The sequence below is a fragment of the Tenrec ecaudatus genome, chromosome 3, assembly GCF_050624435.1.
Source record: "Tenrec ecaudatus isolate mTenEca1 chromosome 3, mTenEca1.hap1, whole genome shotgun sequence".
NCBI classification, from domain to species: Eukaryota; Metazoa; Chordata; class Mammalia; order Afrosoricida; family Tenrecidae; genus Tenrec; species Tenrec ecaudatus.
Window position 1 is genome coordinate 186,354,138 of NC_134532.1, and position 17,158 is coordinate 186,371,295.

Genomic DNA, 17,158 nt, shown 5'->3' on the forward strand with positions numbered 1-17,158 from the left:
GTTCTCAACAATTATTTGTTATTATTAGAGTTTAACATTATAAAATTAACAAAAATAATATAAAACGCATATCCTGGCGAAATGGCCACATGGCACCCGAAAACCGTTTATTCCCTTCCCGCTCGCCCGCCGTTCCCAGCTTGTTGTGATTCTTTCCCAAAATCGGGACTTTTTTAAAACGCCGCGGGACACGGGGCAAATTGTTAAAAATCTGGACTGTCCCACCAAAAGCGTGACATCTTGTCACCTTACTCTTGGTTCACTTTTGAGGTTTACAGGTTTCTTTACATTTATTTGTAATCGATACTGAAAACTGCAGTCATTGATCTTCATCATTTATCAGCAAATGTTTCAGTCGTCCTTCCTTTCAGCAAGGCAGATGGGTGGGGTCGTCTGCATGTGTAAGTTGTTAACAAGCCTTCCTCTAATGCTGATGTTGTATGATTCCTTATCTTCATCTTCATCGACTATTTTCTCAGAGTACAGATTGAACAGGTACAGTGAAAAAATACAACCCCGACACAAAAGCCTTTCCTCACTTTAAATCATCCAGTATTCCTTTGTTCTGTACAAATTACTGCAGCTCCCAACAAGTACATGTCCCACATGAGCCCCAGGAGGTTTTCGGGTATCCCATTTTCTCAATACTATCTTCAGTTTGTTGTGATCCACAAAGCCGAAGGCCTTTGCCCACCAGCGAATTCCAGCTCATAGTAACCATCTATAGGATTTCTGAAACTATATTTATGGGCTATGGGAACAGATAACCTCACCTTTCTCCTGCCACACAGAAGTGTTGGTGGTGCAGTGGCTATTCATTAAACTGTTATCTGCCAGGTCTGCAGTTCAAAACCACTTGCAACTCTGCGGAAGTGAGACTGGGCTTTCGATTTCCATAAACAGTTACAATCACGGAAACCCACAGGGAGATGGTGGTAGACTTAGCTTCTGGACTTTTAGTTATTTTCTATTGCTAGACTCTTAAAGGGTCAGCTAATTTGAACAAAACATAAAGGGAAAAAGAGATTAGATAAAAATGTGTCAAGGGAGCAGGGCACTGGTCCTGCTTGGTAGTGTGTGCTGTTGCAAAATGTGATGAAGAAATTAGATGGTGTCTGGCTATCAGATCAAATAGTATCTGGGGTCTTAAAGGCTTGTTTTCAAACAAGCCTCCATCTAAGTGAGATGTCAACTAAGTCCACGAAGAAGTAGCACACCAACAGCCATGATAACAGGGTATTGTATCAGATCTTAACTTGAGAAATTTGGTGGGCAACACGAAGGACAGTGGGAGTCCAAAATACATTTGCAGCATCTATCTACACAGGGAATAAGCTTCCGGTGGTTCCCTCTGACCATGATTGAGGGATGGGAAAACCTGGGTTTCAGTCAGAGAGTCCTGAAGAGAGAACTATAGTCGATTAAAAGGATAGACTTGTCTTGAACGGGTCAGTTGATCCCCCCTCTGATATACTTTGGGGTTGATCTGTTTTTAACATTTTCTGTGTGTGTTTTCCATATTCGAATTTATCTCTTTTGTTTTGTCATTTTGGGTAACCTTCATGAATCTTTGTTATGTGTTTTCCTATGTTTTTCAGTGTATAAACCCAGGTTTGATTAACCTATAGAGACAACAACTAGAAAAAGGCATGCCAGCGGGTAGGGTGGGGGAAGTGGTGGTGAGGAAGGGAGAGCTGATATCAAAGAGTTCAAGAAGAATGACAATGTTTTGAGACTGATTTTGGTAGCAATTGTACAATAGTGCTTGATCTAACTGAGCTGTGGAATGATATGTCAGCATTAGCTCCCAATAAAGCTCTTGGAAAAATAAAATATGCGAAGGGACTATGTCTGACACAGGCTATGTTCAATATTTACAGGCTATACCTTGATTTTAACTGGTCTGGTGTTCCTTAAAATACTTTAACTATATATAAAACTATAATATTTTAAATGGTTTTCTTTACTTTATCCTGAAATCATAGCATATGTAAATGCTTTTTGATCTTCATTTAATTCTGTCTTTAACACTGACTAAAAATCACATCTATCTTTTATGTTGTGTCTTCCATGAACCTAGTATATCGTAGACCCTTGATGAAGAAATGAATGAGTGGTTGTGGAATATGTGTTCCATTTGCTTTTTTTCTCTTGCTATTAGAAAACTATTCTTTTATTATAATAAGAAGGTACTTGACTATGAAAATGTTCTTTAAAATAATTTTCCTTTGGGATTAATTGACTCTCAGATAGCAGAGACTGAATATCACTTTTAGTAGTGTATTTTTCATAATTATTTTAAAGTCAAGCTGGTTCCATCTAGCTGATTCCAAGTCACAGCAACCCAATGTACAACAGAACAGGACATTACCTACCCCTGCACCATCCTCACAACAGTTATGTTTGAGGCCGTTGTTACAGCGACTGTGTCAGCCCATCTTATCCTGGGTCTTCCTCATTTGCACTGCCCCTCTGCTTTACCAAGTGTGACGTCCTTCTTCAGGGACTGGTCTCTCCTGATAACATGTCCAAGTGTGTGAGATGAACAGTTAGTATCCTTGCTTCTTAGGAACACTGCAGATGCACTTCTTCCGAGACAGATTTATTTCTTTGCTTTTAAGTATGACAGTGTGGTAAAATCTGTGTTGTCTGTAGACCATATGTACATCCTGAGATTGTATGCTTGTTTTTCATTCTCAGTTTTCATCAGTGAAATGATTAATCCTAGGGATTTTTGCTTCCAGATAGTGATTCCATAGTCATGTTTGAGTTATAATTTTTTTCGGTTTTTATTTTGACTCTTGTTTTCTTATATATAGATATAAGCATTTGTTTTGGAACTTTTTTCCTATAAGTTAAAGTTCCTTTCTCCCTCAAAATAAAAGAAGATATTATGTGTACAACTAAGGGTCCTCCTTTCTAAACTTTTTTTAACTTGTTTTGTAACTTTAAAACCATGTGCTGAATGCATATACCAAGGAGATCCTCCCAGTCACAGTCCTGATATCGTACCCAGCCATGCCCCTTTTCAGAATAGTCACCTGAACAGTTGTTCAGGCTAGGTTTCATTTCTTCTCTTTCAGAAGAAGTAGAATTGACAGGAGCCCTGGAGAAAGACCAGGTTTTCTACTCCCACAAAGAGTTATAGTCTTGGAAACACACAGGGCTCTGTCCTGTGGAGTCTCTGTGAGTCGGAATCAACTCAGTGGCAGGGAGTGGACACCATGGAAACGGTATCAAAACTAGTACACTTCAGAGTCCTGCTCCCTACTCTCTCCCCTCGGACCCGTCACGGTTTTCATTGTTTAAATAGTTAGGTATTTAAGTCTGCATATTCAGGGAAAGTTTTAGACTAGATATGTACATTGATGAAATTTATATGTAGTAAAATAAATACAAATTTGATGTTCTTGGCAAAGTTTTTCTTTAATAGAAATTGTTAAAATGATGTTTAAGTATGGGACACTGAGAGTGTTATGTGGGAAATATAATCATTGGCAAATGCTCCATCCTAGAATTTTGCCATGTTTTATTCTTATCTGATTCAGATTTAAAGGAATCTCTGTAATTCCTCAAGAATTGCTGGATTCTTGTGTCTGAAGATAGATCATTTTATCTTTTCCTCCCATGCAGTCATATTGCATCTACCAGTGCAATTCAAAGAAATGCAATGCTAGCCACATAGGTAATTTAAAATTTTCTACAAGCCACATTAAAGGATCTCTGATGACAGTGTGGCTTAGGGTTAGGCCTGCTGATCAGTCCAGTGCTTCAAACGCACTAGTTGTTCTGCAGGAGAAAGGTGAGGCTGTCTTCCCCCATAAGGATTCACAGGTTCCGGAACCTTAGAGGGGCCCTGTGGGTCGGTGGCCATGGGTTCATCAGCCACATTTAGAAAGTAAAAGGAAACCAGTGAATTCAATTTTATTTTAGTCCCTTATGCCTAAAATAATCATCTCACCACCTAATCAGTATTTCAAATTGTGATATTTTAAATTTTTTATGCAAAGTAGCTATGTCTATTATGCACATAACACATTTTAATCCAAGATACCCACATTTTAAGTGCTCAGTAGCTATTTGTAATCAATGACTGTCATATAGGAGAACACACGTCTATTTAAAGCAATGCTATTCTGATCCATAGTATCTTCAGAAATTAATGTTGGGCTTTTTAAATGGTAGAAAAGAAGTTGTTACTTCATATTAGCCAAGAGAACAATTTACAAGTATTTATGTTTATTTAAAATAAAACTGTGCATCATTTACCAAAGTAATTGCTATGCTTCGCAGAGAGGAACGCCCTGGAATGTATCAAAGAAGGAGCTTTGAAAATCAAAGAAGAACCATCTAAAATACTGTCTGGAAATAAATTTCAAGACCGATACTTTGTTTTGCGAGATGGCTGCCTCTTTCTTTACAAGGATTCGAAGGTATTTATATAATGAAATATTTGAGCTGGTATCCAGTTTTATTTCTGTGGGTGTTGTGTTCGTATTTTATGGTGCTCTCTGTCCTCTTGCTTGGAAACCACAGCTCCATAGAAAATAAAAAGCCGCTGATCGCATTCTGCCTTTGAGATACGACACTGATGCTCTTAATAATGACACAGGGAAGAATTGCATGTGGTCTCTTTTAGTGCCTCTCAGGTTTTCAGGCAGACTTTTACCCTAAAGGGGAGGGGTGGGGTGGGATGGGATGGAGTTTAAATGTGTGATATGTAAACTAGCCTATAAGACAGCATCATAATGAATAAAAGTAATTGACATAGCCTAAGGCAAAAGTTGCTTGTGTTTAGCTAATGAAAATTAATAAAAGTTAAAACAAGACAAAACACAAGAGCTAAACAGAATTTATTCATATATTCCATGCATTTTACTTGGTTGATTTCCATAATATCATATTATTAACCAAATTTGGTTCCTATAGCTTTATGGAATTGCAATAATTTCTGATTTTTAAATTAAATAAATGTTGAATTGGAAGGGGAAATAGAGATGGAAACAAAGAAGTGCTGTAAGAGTGATGAAGCCTCGCTCTATTCAGTTAGTTCTCTGGATACTTAATTTCTCCACCTCAATATCTAAATCAGTAATATGGTGAGGATAATGTGGATTTATATTACAGGTTGTTTTAAATGCTTAAACTTCAATCTATTTTAAGATTATTTTAATACAAATGTAATTTTTTTAAAATCATTTTATTGGGGGCATGCCTATGCAGAGCCGCCATTAAAAATTGGAACCGACATGTCACAGACTGAGAAAATCTGCACACACACACTCACACACACTACTGGGCTTCAAAAATTCATGGAAAACTTGAATGGGAAATAATGAATTTTTCTGTAAACGTTTCGATATATATAAAAAAGGAATCACCCCAAAATATTAAAAATTCTCATATTCATCAACAATAGAAGCAAACCATTCAGAAAGGGGCAAAGGAAGATTTGGACGTACCGATAAGCCATTGAGCCAGAGTTGTTCACATCATTCATGCTCGGGAAACGTGCATTGAAAACCTGGTGAGATACTGCTCTCCACCCATTGGTATGACCGAGAGAGACGCTGCATAGGCAGATAGTGAAGAGCGGGTCTGTCACCCGAAGGTTGGTGGTCCAACCCACCCTAGTGGACTGCAAGAAAAGCCTGCTGGCCTGCTTCCGAAAAGGCCCCACCAAGAAAACCCCGTGCAACACATGTCCCTCCTCTGAAACACGTGAGGTCGCCACGCGTCTCAAGTGACACCCCAGCAACGAGTTTCATTGTGACTTTCGGTGTGATTGAAATAAAAAGATTGACAGTACCTAACGTTAACCAGGACTTGGATAACCAAGACTCCCACAAATTGTTGGTTGAAGAGTTAAATCTCACCGTCACTCAGGAGGACTATTTGGCAGTTTTAGTTTGCTTAATGGCACAGGGCTTAGTTTAGGTTTTGGTATTTTCACCTGTTAAAATTCATACAATTTCATCTTTTGTGGTCTTTTCCCTTATCAAGCAACCCTGCTGATACCATGGCCAAGTGCATAGCAGCTAAGCACTAAGTCAGCAGTTAGATTCCACCAGGTAATCCGTGGGGGGAAAGGATTGGCATTCTGTGTCCATACAGCGTACAAGCTGGGAAACGCTGTGGTCACTATAAGTATATGGTCACTACTCCACGGCAGTGGCTTTGGGTTTGAGTCCTCATTGATAGATGGCACCTCCAAAATCAGAGTAAAGCTGTTTGTGTTGTTGTGGCTTGCAGACAGATTCTTTTAGCAACAGGTGAAATCCACCACTAACAGAATGGTTTACACATGTTTCAAGCGCTTCTATCTTCTTGAGAGGTAGTTTGTTTTATCTAAGACAATGCCTATCAATCAGTAGGCAATGCTGGTGTCAACAGATTATTCAGAGGACAGTGCTCTTGAAGGAGACTGAGCACAGTTTTTGTTGTGTTCTAACCAGAGTGACCTCGGGTTGTGGGACTATAGTCTAATTTCCAGTAGTGTCGCTAGTGTTATCACACCTCTCACCCAGTTCTGTGTTTCCACACCCCACGCCTGCCTTCCACCACCAGCTGGCCTTGCCTCCCTCGGCCTACAGGGCGTGATACCCTGAGTTACTACACTGAGTGACACCAACTCTAATCACACCACGGCTAATTAGGTAGCGTTAAAAAGTATGTGCACATCTGTCAGAATAAATTAATAGAACTGATCCTTTAATTTTCACAGTAAGGCAGGAAGATTTCATTTTTTTCTTGAAACTGAAACTACTATTTTTATCAGGACATGATTTTACTTCGTGGTAATTCTTTGCTGGTCCACTTTGCTGACCTCTCTCCATTTTAATAGCTATGGTCAGATCATTGACAGTGTTAGCATTTCAGCTGATTTTGCAGTAAACAATCAATAGTGAAATGCCCCAACTTATTTAAATAAAAATGTGGCTCTGGTTTTGGCAGTTATCATTAATATATGTGCGCTTGGTTATATTTAGAACATGAATTGCTGAAAAGGAAGTAGAAATTACAAATTGAGAAGTGTATTTAAAGAGACTGTGTTAATTAGAGATAATTTATGAATGCTCATTAACAACAAATTAGAGTATTACACAGGGGAAGATGTATTTTGTTTTTGAATTTTTCCTGCGCAGAAAATGTTAATTAAAATGTTTTCAGACTTGATTTAAAGAGAAGGTGAGAGGTTTTGAAGAACATTACCGCTGCACTGTTAATGGTGTGAAAAAGCAAATGACTAAGGGCCCCCCTTAAAAGATACATGCACTAATAAGCACACTCCTTTCGGTCCTAGGAATAATTTCTAAGCACCCAAATTTAATTGGCTTAGTTTAAAAGTTTATTTTGAAATAAGGTGGCTCAGCCAGCAAACTGCAGGCTTCATACTGCTCTCGTGTTCTGAACTTTTTGAAGAAATTCGCCAGGGCAAGTTAATCTCAGAAGGATGAACTGTGACATGTACATAATAATCTCTCTTTTCCACTGAGATTTCCCTGTGGAGAACTTTCCTTGAGAGGGCGTACATGGATGTCAGTTACCATCAAACCATCCGGACTCATGTCAGCCTCATGGGCACAGAGAGAACTTGGATGTAGGGTTTTAAGACCTTTTGGAAGCAGGAAGTCAGGTGTATCTCAGAGTTACCTCCGGTAACTTCAAACTGCCAACCTTTCAGCCAATAGTTGAGCACTGAAGCTTGTGTCCCACCCAGCCACCTCCTAGCTTACTTGCCTATCAGACTGTGATGGGCGATAGATGGTCCTACTCACAGCCACGAGTCAGATCTGACCGTCCCTCCCTCCTGCTGCCACTGAGTCCGTTCTGGTCCATAGTGACCCTGTATAGGGTGCTCAGGGTGGAAATCTGTATGGGATCAGATGGCGTCATCTCGCTCCAAAAGAACAGCTGCTGCATTTGAATTTCTCACATTATGGTTAGCAACCTAAGGTTTCCTCGGCATCATACGTCCATGTCTAAAGAAGGTTTAGGTTCCCCGGGACACTGTGGGTTAGGTGTTGGGCTGTGAATCGCGAGTTCTCTTGCTCATCAGGAGAAAGAGAATGCAGCCTGCCCTCATCAAGGTTTATGCCCAGAGAACCTCTGGGGAGTGGTGTATATAACCGAGAGGGTGGCTAAAATGCAGAATCAACTCATTAGCCATGGAGTCTATACTGAAAGGTGATCTCTGCTCCATATCTAGGGCTAGAAGGGTTGATCACAAAATATTGCCATGTAAATTCTCACCTGTGTTGTTGTTGTAAGGTGCTAGCAAGTCGGCTCCAGCCCACAGCGACCCCTGTGCACAACAGACTAAATCACTGCACGGTCCTGTGCCTTCCCCACAATGGTCCCTATGTCTGAGCCCATAGATGCAGCCACGGTGTCAATCCATCTCCTGGAGGGCCTGCCTCTCTTTCACTTGCCCTCTGCTTGACGGACATGAGGTCCTTCTCCAGGGACTGATCTCTCCTGAAGTTATGTCCAACGTATGTAAAATGAAGTCTTGCCATCCTTACCTGTAAGGAGTACTCTGGTCTTCTTCCAAGACAGATTGGTCTGTCTCACCTATATTTTACATTAAAAACTTCCATGTCATATTTTTATCAGATTTAAACTCTATGGTTATAAACCCATGAAACTACAACACAATTTCTTTTTTTTGTCATTTTATTGAGGGCCTCTTTACAAATCTTATGACACTCCACCATTCAATTATTTTAAGCACACTTGTACATACATTGCAGTCAACATTTCCAACACGTTTTCTTTCTACTTGAGCCCTTGGTATCAGCTCCTCTTTTTTTCCTCTCTCCCTCACCCCAAAATTTCATAATTTATCAAGAAGATAGGAACATATTAAATTGATGAAAGGGTTAAAATGTCCAAAAGAGATTATTATTATATATGAACTCATAAAAATGATGAAAGTATATACTTAGGAAAAGGAAATTTTAAATTAACTGTGAGTTGGAGAGCATATCTCATTGAAGAGACAAAGCAAGTTCATACCTAATATGTAAAGAACTGCAAACCAGTAAAAACATGAATAATTTGTTGAGCCAGTCCAAACAGAAAATGAATAGCAAACTACATGGATACATGTTTCATTGTAAGTCAATGTACTCTATTAGACACGTACTCCTCACTCATTAATTCCATTTCTAGATTCTAGTCACAAAGTATAAAAGGTTAAAAACTATGATTTTAAATAATGATATCTACAATAATATAAATGGTATGCTTACTGATAATGATGAGTGGGAGTAAATTATCATGAAAACTCCAGGCTGTATGATTGCTGCCACGGTATCCAATAGTTGCCAAAACATTAACCCTAATCCCTTGAATATTTTTCCTTTATGTTTCCTCCATGTCGTCTGCATGAGTCGTCCTCCAGTCACGATGACATGCTTTTCCTCGGATAGTCTAGTTTCTGGGATGATGTGCCCAGTAGACAGGTCGAATAAGCACAGTGAAAGGATGCGAACCTGATACATACCATTCTTGATTTTAAACTATACAATATTCCCTTAGTCTGTGCATACAATTGCCTCTCAGTCTATGCACAGGTTCTGTTAGAGCACAATGCAATGTTCTTCACAAGATTATCTGTCATGTGGTATGATCCACACAATAAATGCCTTTGCTTAGTCAATGAAATACAAGTAAGCAGCATTCTCGTTATCTTAGCCTGGGTTCTCTAGAGAAGCAAAACTACTAAAGCTTATATATGACTATTCAGAGAAATATTTATATCAACAAAGTGTCTCACATAGTTGTTCAAGCAGGCAAGTTCCAAGTCCTTGGACCAGGTCTTTTTGGTTGGAAGCTTGTCCAGACTTGAGTAGCAATGGGGGCTGATGACCTCATGATTGGCAAGAAAATGACAGGTTTGTGGCTGCAGAGGCAAATGAAGCCAAGATCAGTAGTTAATTTGGCATTGCAGCCTGCTGAAGACTCGCAGGATTGGCAGGCAAGTTGGTAAGTAGTTTGGCTCAAGTTATAAAAAGAAAAAGGGCCATCTAGTCAGATGCAAGATCCAGACCCAGCAAGAAGCCAACAAGCTTTTCTGCAGGGTCTGTATGTGAACTCATCATAGGGAATTACTTGTTCTTAAGCTTCCAGATCTCTGAGAACAGGCCCAGCCAAGGTGACAGAACATTTTACTATCAAGGTCCAATTGATATCAACAATAATATCCTTCAGGACACGTCCTTTTCTGAATCTGACTTACATTTGGGGCGGTTTCCTATTGATGCACTGTGGCAACTGCTTTTAAATTAACTTCAGGTGGGTGTGCAGGATCAATGAGCATGAAACCATGATTATGAGAGTGGTAGAGGCCTGAGCAGTGTTGGATTCGGTTGGGCCATCAGTCAGAACTGACGCAAAATTATCTAACAATAGCAGTGGTTTCTTTTGTATACCCTAAACCCATTTTCTGTAGAAACTGATTTAATTTGATAAACATTTTCCATCCTCTGCTTTTCAAATTTAAACTGCTGTCATAAAGAAAACCAAAGTAGTAATTTATCTTTCATAGACTTTTGTAATGCATTCAGGTATATATATGCTAAGTTAGCTTTGTGAGTTGTCATGAAATCCTATTGTCTAAATTGCTGTTTCTATGAGATGTTTTTAAAAATTTATAATTACAGTCGCTTTAATTTCCATTGCATCTACCATATGTCAATCATGGTACTATATATACTTTTCCGAGATGTTTTCTCATTTCATCTTCACAATCCCCTTTCTCTAGAATACTAATATAAACCCCCTGGCACCGGCGGTGTGTGTATTATCACTACACACAACCCAACAGCCATGGTAGAGCAAAGATGAAGCGCTCAGCTGCTAAACCAGGAGGTGCCCATTTGAACCCACCTGCCCTTCCAGAGAGGGGGAACCGATCCCCGAAAGATTTCAGTCTAGCACACCTTCTGGGACAGTTGTATCCATCACTTAGGGCCACAGTGAGCCCAAGTCAACATGACGGCACACCACAATGTCATAGACAAACAAGAAAATGAGGTCTTGTGTAGTCACAAACTAACTAGTGATGTCATAAACTATGAAGTAGAAAAGTACTTATGATCCCAAAGATTTGCTTTTTATTATAAAAACCATCTGCCTATCATTTGAAACCAGAGGTATACTTTGTGAATTTAAAAATGTAAGCAACAGTTTTCTTGTAAAACCTACATAAAATATATTGCAAGATATCTAAACATAAATACTGTATGTAGTTTGGTATTACTGTTTTTTAAAGATGCTATAAAACTCAAAGCAAACTCAATGCCATTGAGTCAATGCTACTTCATAAAGTCTCAAGAAATTTTTGTTTGTTTTACCACTTCAGGTTTTGGGATTTTTTAGATGTGGTTATAGGGGTGGAGAACATATCTTAGTTCCAGGTATTATATATATATATATATATATATATATATATATATATATATATATATATATATATATATATATATATAATTTCTGTTTATTGACTATTTTCATGACTTTTAGTGATTATTTAATTTTTATCAAAATGAATACTTGATATGATCCAATGTTACCATAGAGGTTCACTGCCTGATTTTCATAATTCTGAAATTTAAAAAAGTACTGAAAACTATTAACTCAATTGGTGGTAAAACTTGGCCACAACTGACATGAAGATATTTATAGGCTTTACTCATGTATCTTGCTTTATGGGATGCTATGCATGTCACTCTAGAGATGCGAATACATTTGAGTACAGAGAGCTGCCTCAGCACTGGTGACAAAGGAAAATTGCATAACGTATGGGTTATGCACTGTGCTTTAAGTTTTCAATAAAAAATAGGAATTCTGCCTCTAAGGATGTATGAATAAAGAATTAAGGATCTGTATGTGTGTGCATTTTTGTACATACGTTTAGTTAGCCTGGATTCTCTAAAGAAGCAAAAGCAGTGATGCTTAGAAATGTATCAAAAGAAAAACTCTTATATATAAAAAAGTGACTCGCGGTTGTAGAAGTGGACCCATCTGAATCCAAGCAGGTTCCAGGTCTTTGAGCCAGATGTTAGCTGTCGGCTTCTCCTGACTCTAGTAGCTTTGGTTGCTGATGGACCCAAGGTAAACCAAACGTGGGTGACTGCAGAGGCAGATGAAGAATCTAAGCTCGGCAGGTTTGGCTTCTGACTGATGAGGCAAATGAACCCAAGACTGGCAGGTCAGATGGCAGGCGGCTGACTGCTCCAAGATTGGCAGGCTCTATTGGCAGGCTGTATGGCTATCTTACTCCACCTTGGCTTTCGTCCAAAGGACCAGAGGCCCATGAGCCAGAGTTAAGATCCAGATAGTGCAAAAAGCCTCCAGGTTGTCCACAGCTCCCAGTTCTATAAGACGTAGCTATGCCCTCCAGGAAAGCTCTTTTCAAACGCATCAGAAGCTGACCTGAGTCGTAAGGTCATCCTAATCTGACAATTCATTGGCTGCTCATAACAGATCCTGCTATGGAGTTGATTACATTATTAGAGTCACATCGTGGAGGATCACTACATCTTAACTGGTAAACCACCAAAGTTGACAGAAGCCCTCTCAAAACATTTATGTGTATTTATGTATAAACACACACCCCAAATTTTTTTGTTTGGAAATTTTTACTTTCCTTTTGTTTCTCTAAAAACTTTTGGAAACTTCCCTGTTTATACCCAAAATTATATATTTAAGTTTATGACTGTAACCTTAAATATAATATAAAGCTTAAATGCAAATTAAATATGAGCTTTAATACAATTTAAATATAATTTTTATTAACTAAAAGCTTAATAAATGTGTGAAACTTTGGATAAAGTAACTTTGAAAAAATCATATTCAGGGAAATTTAAGAAAGCTTAGGAAATTAATTTGAAATTCTTTTACTTCCAGAGTAGTAAACATGACAAGATGTTTCCTCTCGGTTCAATGAAGTTCTATCGTGGAGTGAGGAAGAAAGTAAAGCCCCCAACTAGGTAAGTTTTGAAAGAAGATTATTGAAAGGGAAGAATGTATGAGGAAATATGTCTAAGGATTTAGAGATCATGGGAATTGGTTTAACTTTCTTACAAACTAAAGTTTTAGTCTCGTGGGGCCTTAAACTATGGCTAGCAGGCCACATGTGGCCCATTGAGGACATTTATCTGGCCTGCTGGGTGCTTTTGCCCCATTTGTTTTTTACTTCAAAATAAGATATGTGCAGTGTGCATAGGAATTTGTTCATATTTTTTTAAGTATACTCCAGCCCTCCAATGGGTCTAAGGGACAGTGAACTGGCCCCTGATTAAAAAGTTTGAGAACCCCTCTTTTAGTGTATTGTATTTTCTAAGGAAGAGACTTCATCAATTCCAGAGCAAGGGAACTTATGTGACTAGATAAGGTGAGGTAGTATTTTCCTTAGTGGCTCAGGTGAAGGTGTTAGGTGATTTCTGCCTCCTCCATGGAATTCCAAGAACTGTCCAAGAAACCCTACCTGCTAGGGAGCACCTAGGCCCCTCAACATCCCTTTCCTTGATCAGTTGTATACTGGGAGATGGAGGGTGGCAAACAGCATATTTCATTCAACTACACCCAAGAAAACAATAGTGCTGGTGCTTGACTTCCAGGACAATGGTCCATTTCAAGCAGCCACGTTTTGTACTGAGTACAGAGTATATGGATGGTAGATAAAATGAGTGTACCCATCTTCTTAATGTGGCCTTCAACTTAACTCACCTTCAGGATTTGATAGATGTCATGCCCTCTTACTAAAGATTTCTTTGATTGATAGTTTCTTAGTGAGTAGAATATATTCACTAATATGAAACTTCTTAAAATTATATATATTTATATAGTTATTATTTTAAAGACATCCTCATTTTTACCTCCACACTTAATTTCTAATCTAAGTGCATATACCTGTTCTTGAACTTACTCTAATCCAAGTAGGTCACAATGTATATTATCTTACTTGGGGCACTTTCCTAGACTTCTGAAATAATTTTCTTTCTTCTTCATGGCATTGTGTGGGACTCCTTGCCTCGGACTCCCTTCGCTCTACTTTATAGTTTTGGCCAAATCCCTCAACATGAAGTATTACTTATAGAAAATTTATAAGCACTGTGTTTATAATACTATGCTTTCCTACCATTAGGTTATGGCTTTATAACAAATAACTTTTATTTGATCCTGTGAGATTTATTATTTTAATGTATGTGCTTTGTTCTGCTTGCTTTCCCATGTGATATAGTTGGGGATTGACTGCATATTCTGATAAGCAGCACTGGTAAGTAAAATGTGGCTAACTTTTGAATTTTCCATGTTGGTGACAACCCCTGTAAACAAATCACTTTATAATTTGGCATATAAGACTACACACAAGAAAATTTTTCAAATGCCTTGAGTCCAAGAACAAGAAAATAGATTTGTGTCCAAGTTTAGGTCTCTTCCAATCTCATGTACTGTGTTCAGTTTGCCAATGCTTCTTTAAAGAAATAACCTCTAATTGCTTTCATTCTTATGTAAGTGTAGAAGCCTAGATTTAATGGGAAAAAAAGTAGCCAAGATTTATTTTAAGAAAAAAAGATAAGAGGTAGCCAAGTTACAGTTTTAAAATAAAATTACATACCCTACTTTCAAACTTACTCTTTCTACTCATGTACTTTCCCCACTAGTATTACCACTTCTCCATCAGTTTCTGTGGGATTATGCATAATTTTGCTTTGTCCCTCCCCTGCCTCTGTCTAATTAATCACTAAACCTTGTCAGGTTTTCCCCTTTGATGCCCAAGACCACGCCTCCATTCACTCGGTTTCATCTTCATGTTCACTTCGTTTTCTCCATCTAGTCACTGAAAAGGCATTTCTAAGTCATGCCATGTTTCTCTTCTGTTTAAAATGTCTGTAAATCCTCATCACCCATGGAATAAAGCCAGGGATCCCTGACATGAAATGGAAGGCCCTTTAGTATGTGGCTCCTTCATCTTCATCTTCCATTACTTTTCCTTTTCATTTCGTGATCAAACAATAAACTGCCTTTAATTCACCCGAAATGTGCCACTGCTGCACATTTATGTATTTTATGTATGTTTTCCCTTCCCTGAACCCCATCCCTGTCTTTCCCTACTACTCTCATCTTCTCCCTGTGGAATAGACACTGCTGTGGTTCTCTTTGGAAGCTTACCTCCAGTGCCCCAGAGCGCTCCCCACTAGCCTTCACCTTGGACCATCATTTGCCTCACTACAACATGTGTAGGGAGAGAGGTTAAGTTCTGTGCACCTAGCAGTGGAATGTCTCCATGAGGCACTAGGAAAAGAAGCAAACTTTAAAAAAAATGTGCTGTTTCAAAATTGGATTGTGTTTCATGTTATAGCAGTAGAACTGCTATAATTACAGAGAATTGCCCAGTATGTCATTCTAACATCAAGTAGAGAATTTTCTTCCTTGGAAACAACACCCACTTCATACCTCAGTCTCTCATTTCTGTGCCTGTTCTGGTTTACTTTAGATTTTTCTCAATATTTTACAATGTATTTGTTTATATGCCTGACTCCCCTGACAGACAACCAGTTTCTTGAGGGCTTGATCTTGGTTTTATTTAGGTTTCTAATAAAAGCTTAATGAATCAGTGTTGCTGGAAACGCAGTCATTTTTCATTTGGTGCCTTTTCCGGGGGTCTTGTGGGATTCATGTTTATGATCACAGTGATGGAGACTATGTCTGAGCCTGTGAGGGAATAGACACATTTTTCTTCTTAGTCTCAGAGTTTCTAGGGAACAAAAATAGTGTTTTCCCATCTTGTATCTTAAAATCAACTTAACATTGACCTTGCTGCCTTTCCAAATGTATTTCCATTGTTTGTCAGCGGTTACCGAAGCCTACAGCTGCATTAAAAAATAACATCACATCATTTTCATATTATATACCTTAATGAAAGTCTCATGCAACTTAATCACAGAAAGACGCTAATCAGGAGAAATGCCAAGATATTTCTGATCATGTCTCACCAAACAAATGTACCTGAGTCTAATCCATTGTCATTTTGAATAATGTATTTTGCTGACCTTGTTTTGCAGGTATCTGTGTTGTGATAGCTTACAAACTCAGATGGAATGGATGGCAAGTGTTTTTATTGCCCAGGTATGATATATCTGTCTCCACTCTTTATATTTAGATAGTGTTCGTCTGAATGTGATTTTCAAATACTTTTTAGTATAACTTTCCATTTTTATATTTAGCATAAACTTTTATTCTCTTATTTATATTTTTAGACTACTGATATTTTAAAGAACAATTCAAGTACAACCATTACCATAGGAAGAAAAATGTAAAAGCTTCTGCAGCAGCTTCTCCTTTGCTGGACCCAGCCATTTCTGGGATTAGGAGAGGAAGATTGGTTTGTGATGTAGGGTCAGAAACTCCCATCCTGCCAGAATCCCTAGCAGAACTTATTTTAAATAATTATTCCTATATCTCTTTCTCCTGATGGCCTCTCCTGCTTCCTAACTCCATTTTTTGAAACAAGAAGCTATTGTGTTCTAGAGATTTAAGAAGCATCAACTGGAGTATTCCTTGTTACAAATACACATGAAGCCACAGCTGTTGCACGTTATAGATGAAGAGGCAAAGGTTAACAATATTTTGTTATTTGCTCAGGCACCCACAATTATTTAATGTTCCAAATCCAGGTGTGCCTGGTGTCAACCTTTATAGCCAGTTCTCCATTTGGCTCATCCTTAGTAGAGGGCTCACTCTTCAAGGGGAGGGTTAAATAGTTCCACGACTAAGACTAGTTTTCCACTCAACCTTGATCTGCCTGAATTCCCAGAGATGCTTCCCACAAGACCATTGACATCCACTGCTAACAATTAAGGTCCACTCTTTTTTACTGAAGATGTTTTTTTTCTGTATTACTTTCCAGTTTCTCTTAAAATGATTAACTCACCTCAACATCTTACCCCAAATGGTTTTGATGAAAACCTTTACCTCTGGTCATTTGATTTATTAACCTTCTGAGTGGTTGAGAAGTACTGTTCCTCTCAGACCAACTCTAAAAATACTTTGTGGAAATAACTGCAGAAAAACAAATGCAGATAACTTTCCTAAGACTCTTTTTCTTTCCATGACTTTCAGGAATTCAGCTGTTCGAGTACTACTA

General features: G+C 38.4%; 1 protein-coding gene across 2 annotated transcripts in view; it reads left to right on the forward strand.

Moving 5' to 3' along the window:
- The window catches only part of ARAP2 (ArfGAP with RhoGAP domain, ankyrin repeat and PH domain 2), a 270,205-nt gene that overhangs the window by 246,035 nt on the left and 7,012 nt on the right, over positions 1-17,158 (forward strand). For both annotated transcript variants that reach the window (XM_075544450.1, XM_075544452.1), the window contains exons 28-31: positions 4,294-4,433; positions 12,916-12,998; positions 14,252-14,287; positions 16,077-16,140. In XM_075544450.1, coding sequence (XP_075400565.1) covers positions 4,294-4,433; positions 12,916-12,998; positions 14,252-14,287; positions 16,077-16,140 — 323 coding nt within the window. The remainder of the gene's footprint in view (positions 1-4,293; positions 4,434-12,915; positions 12,999-14,251; positions 14,288-16,076; positions 16,141-17,158) is intronic.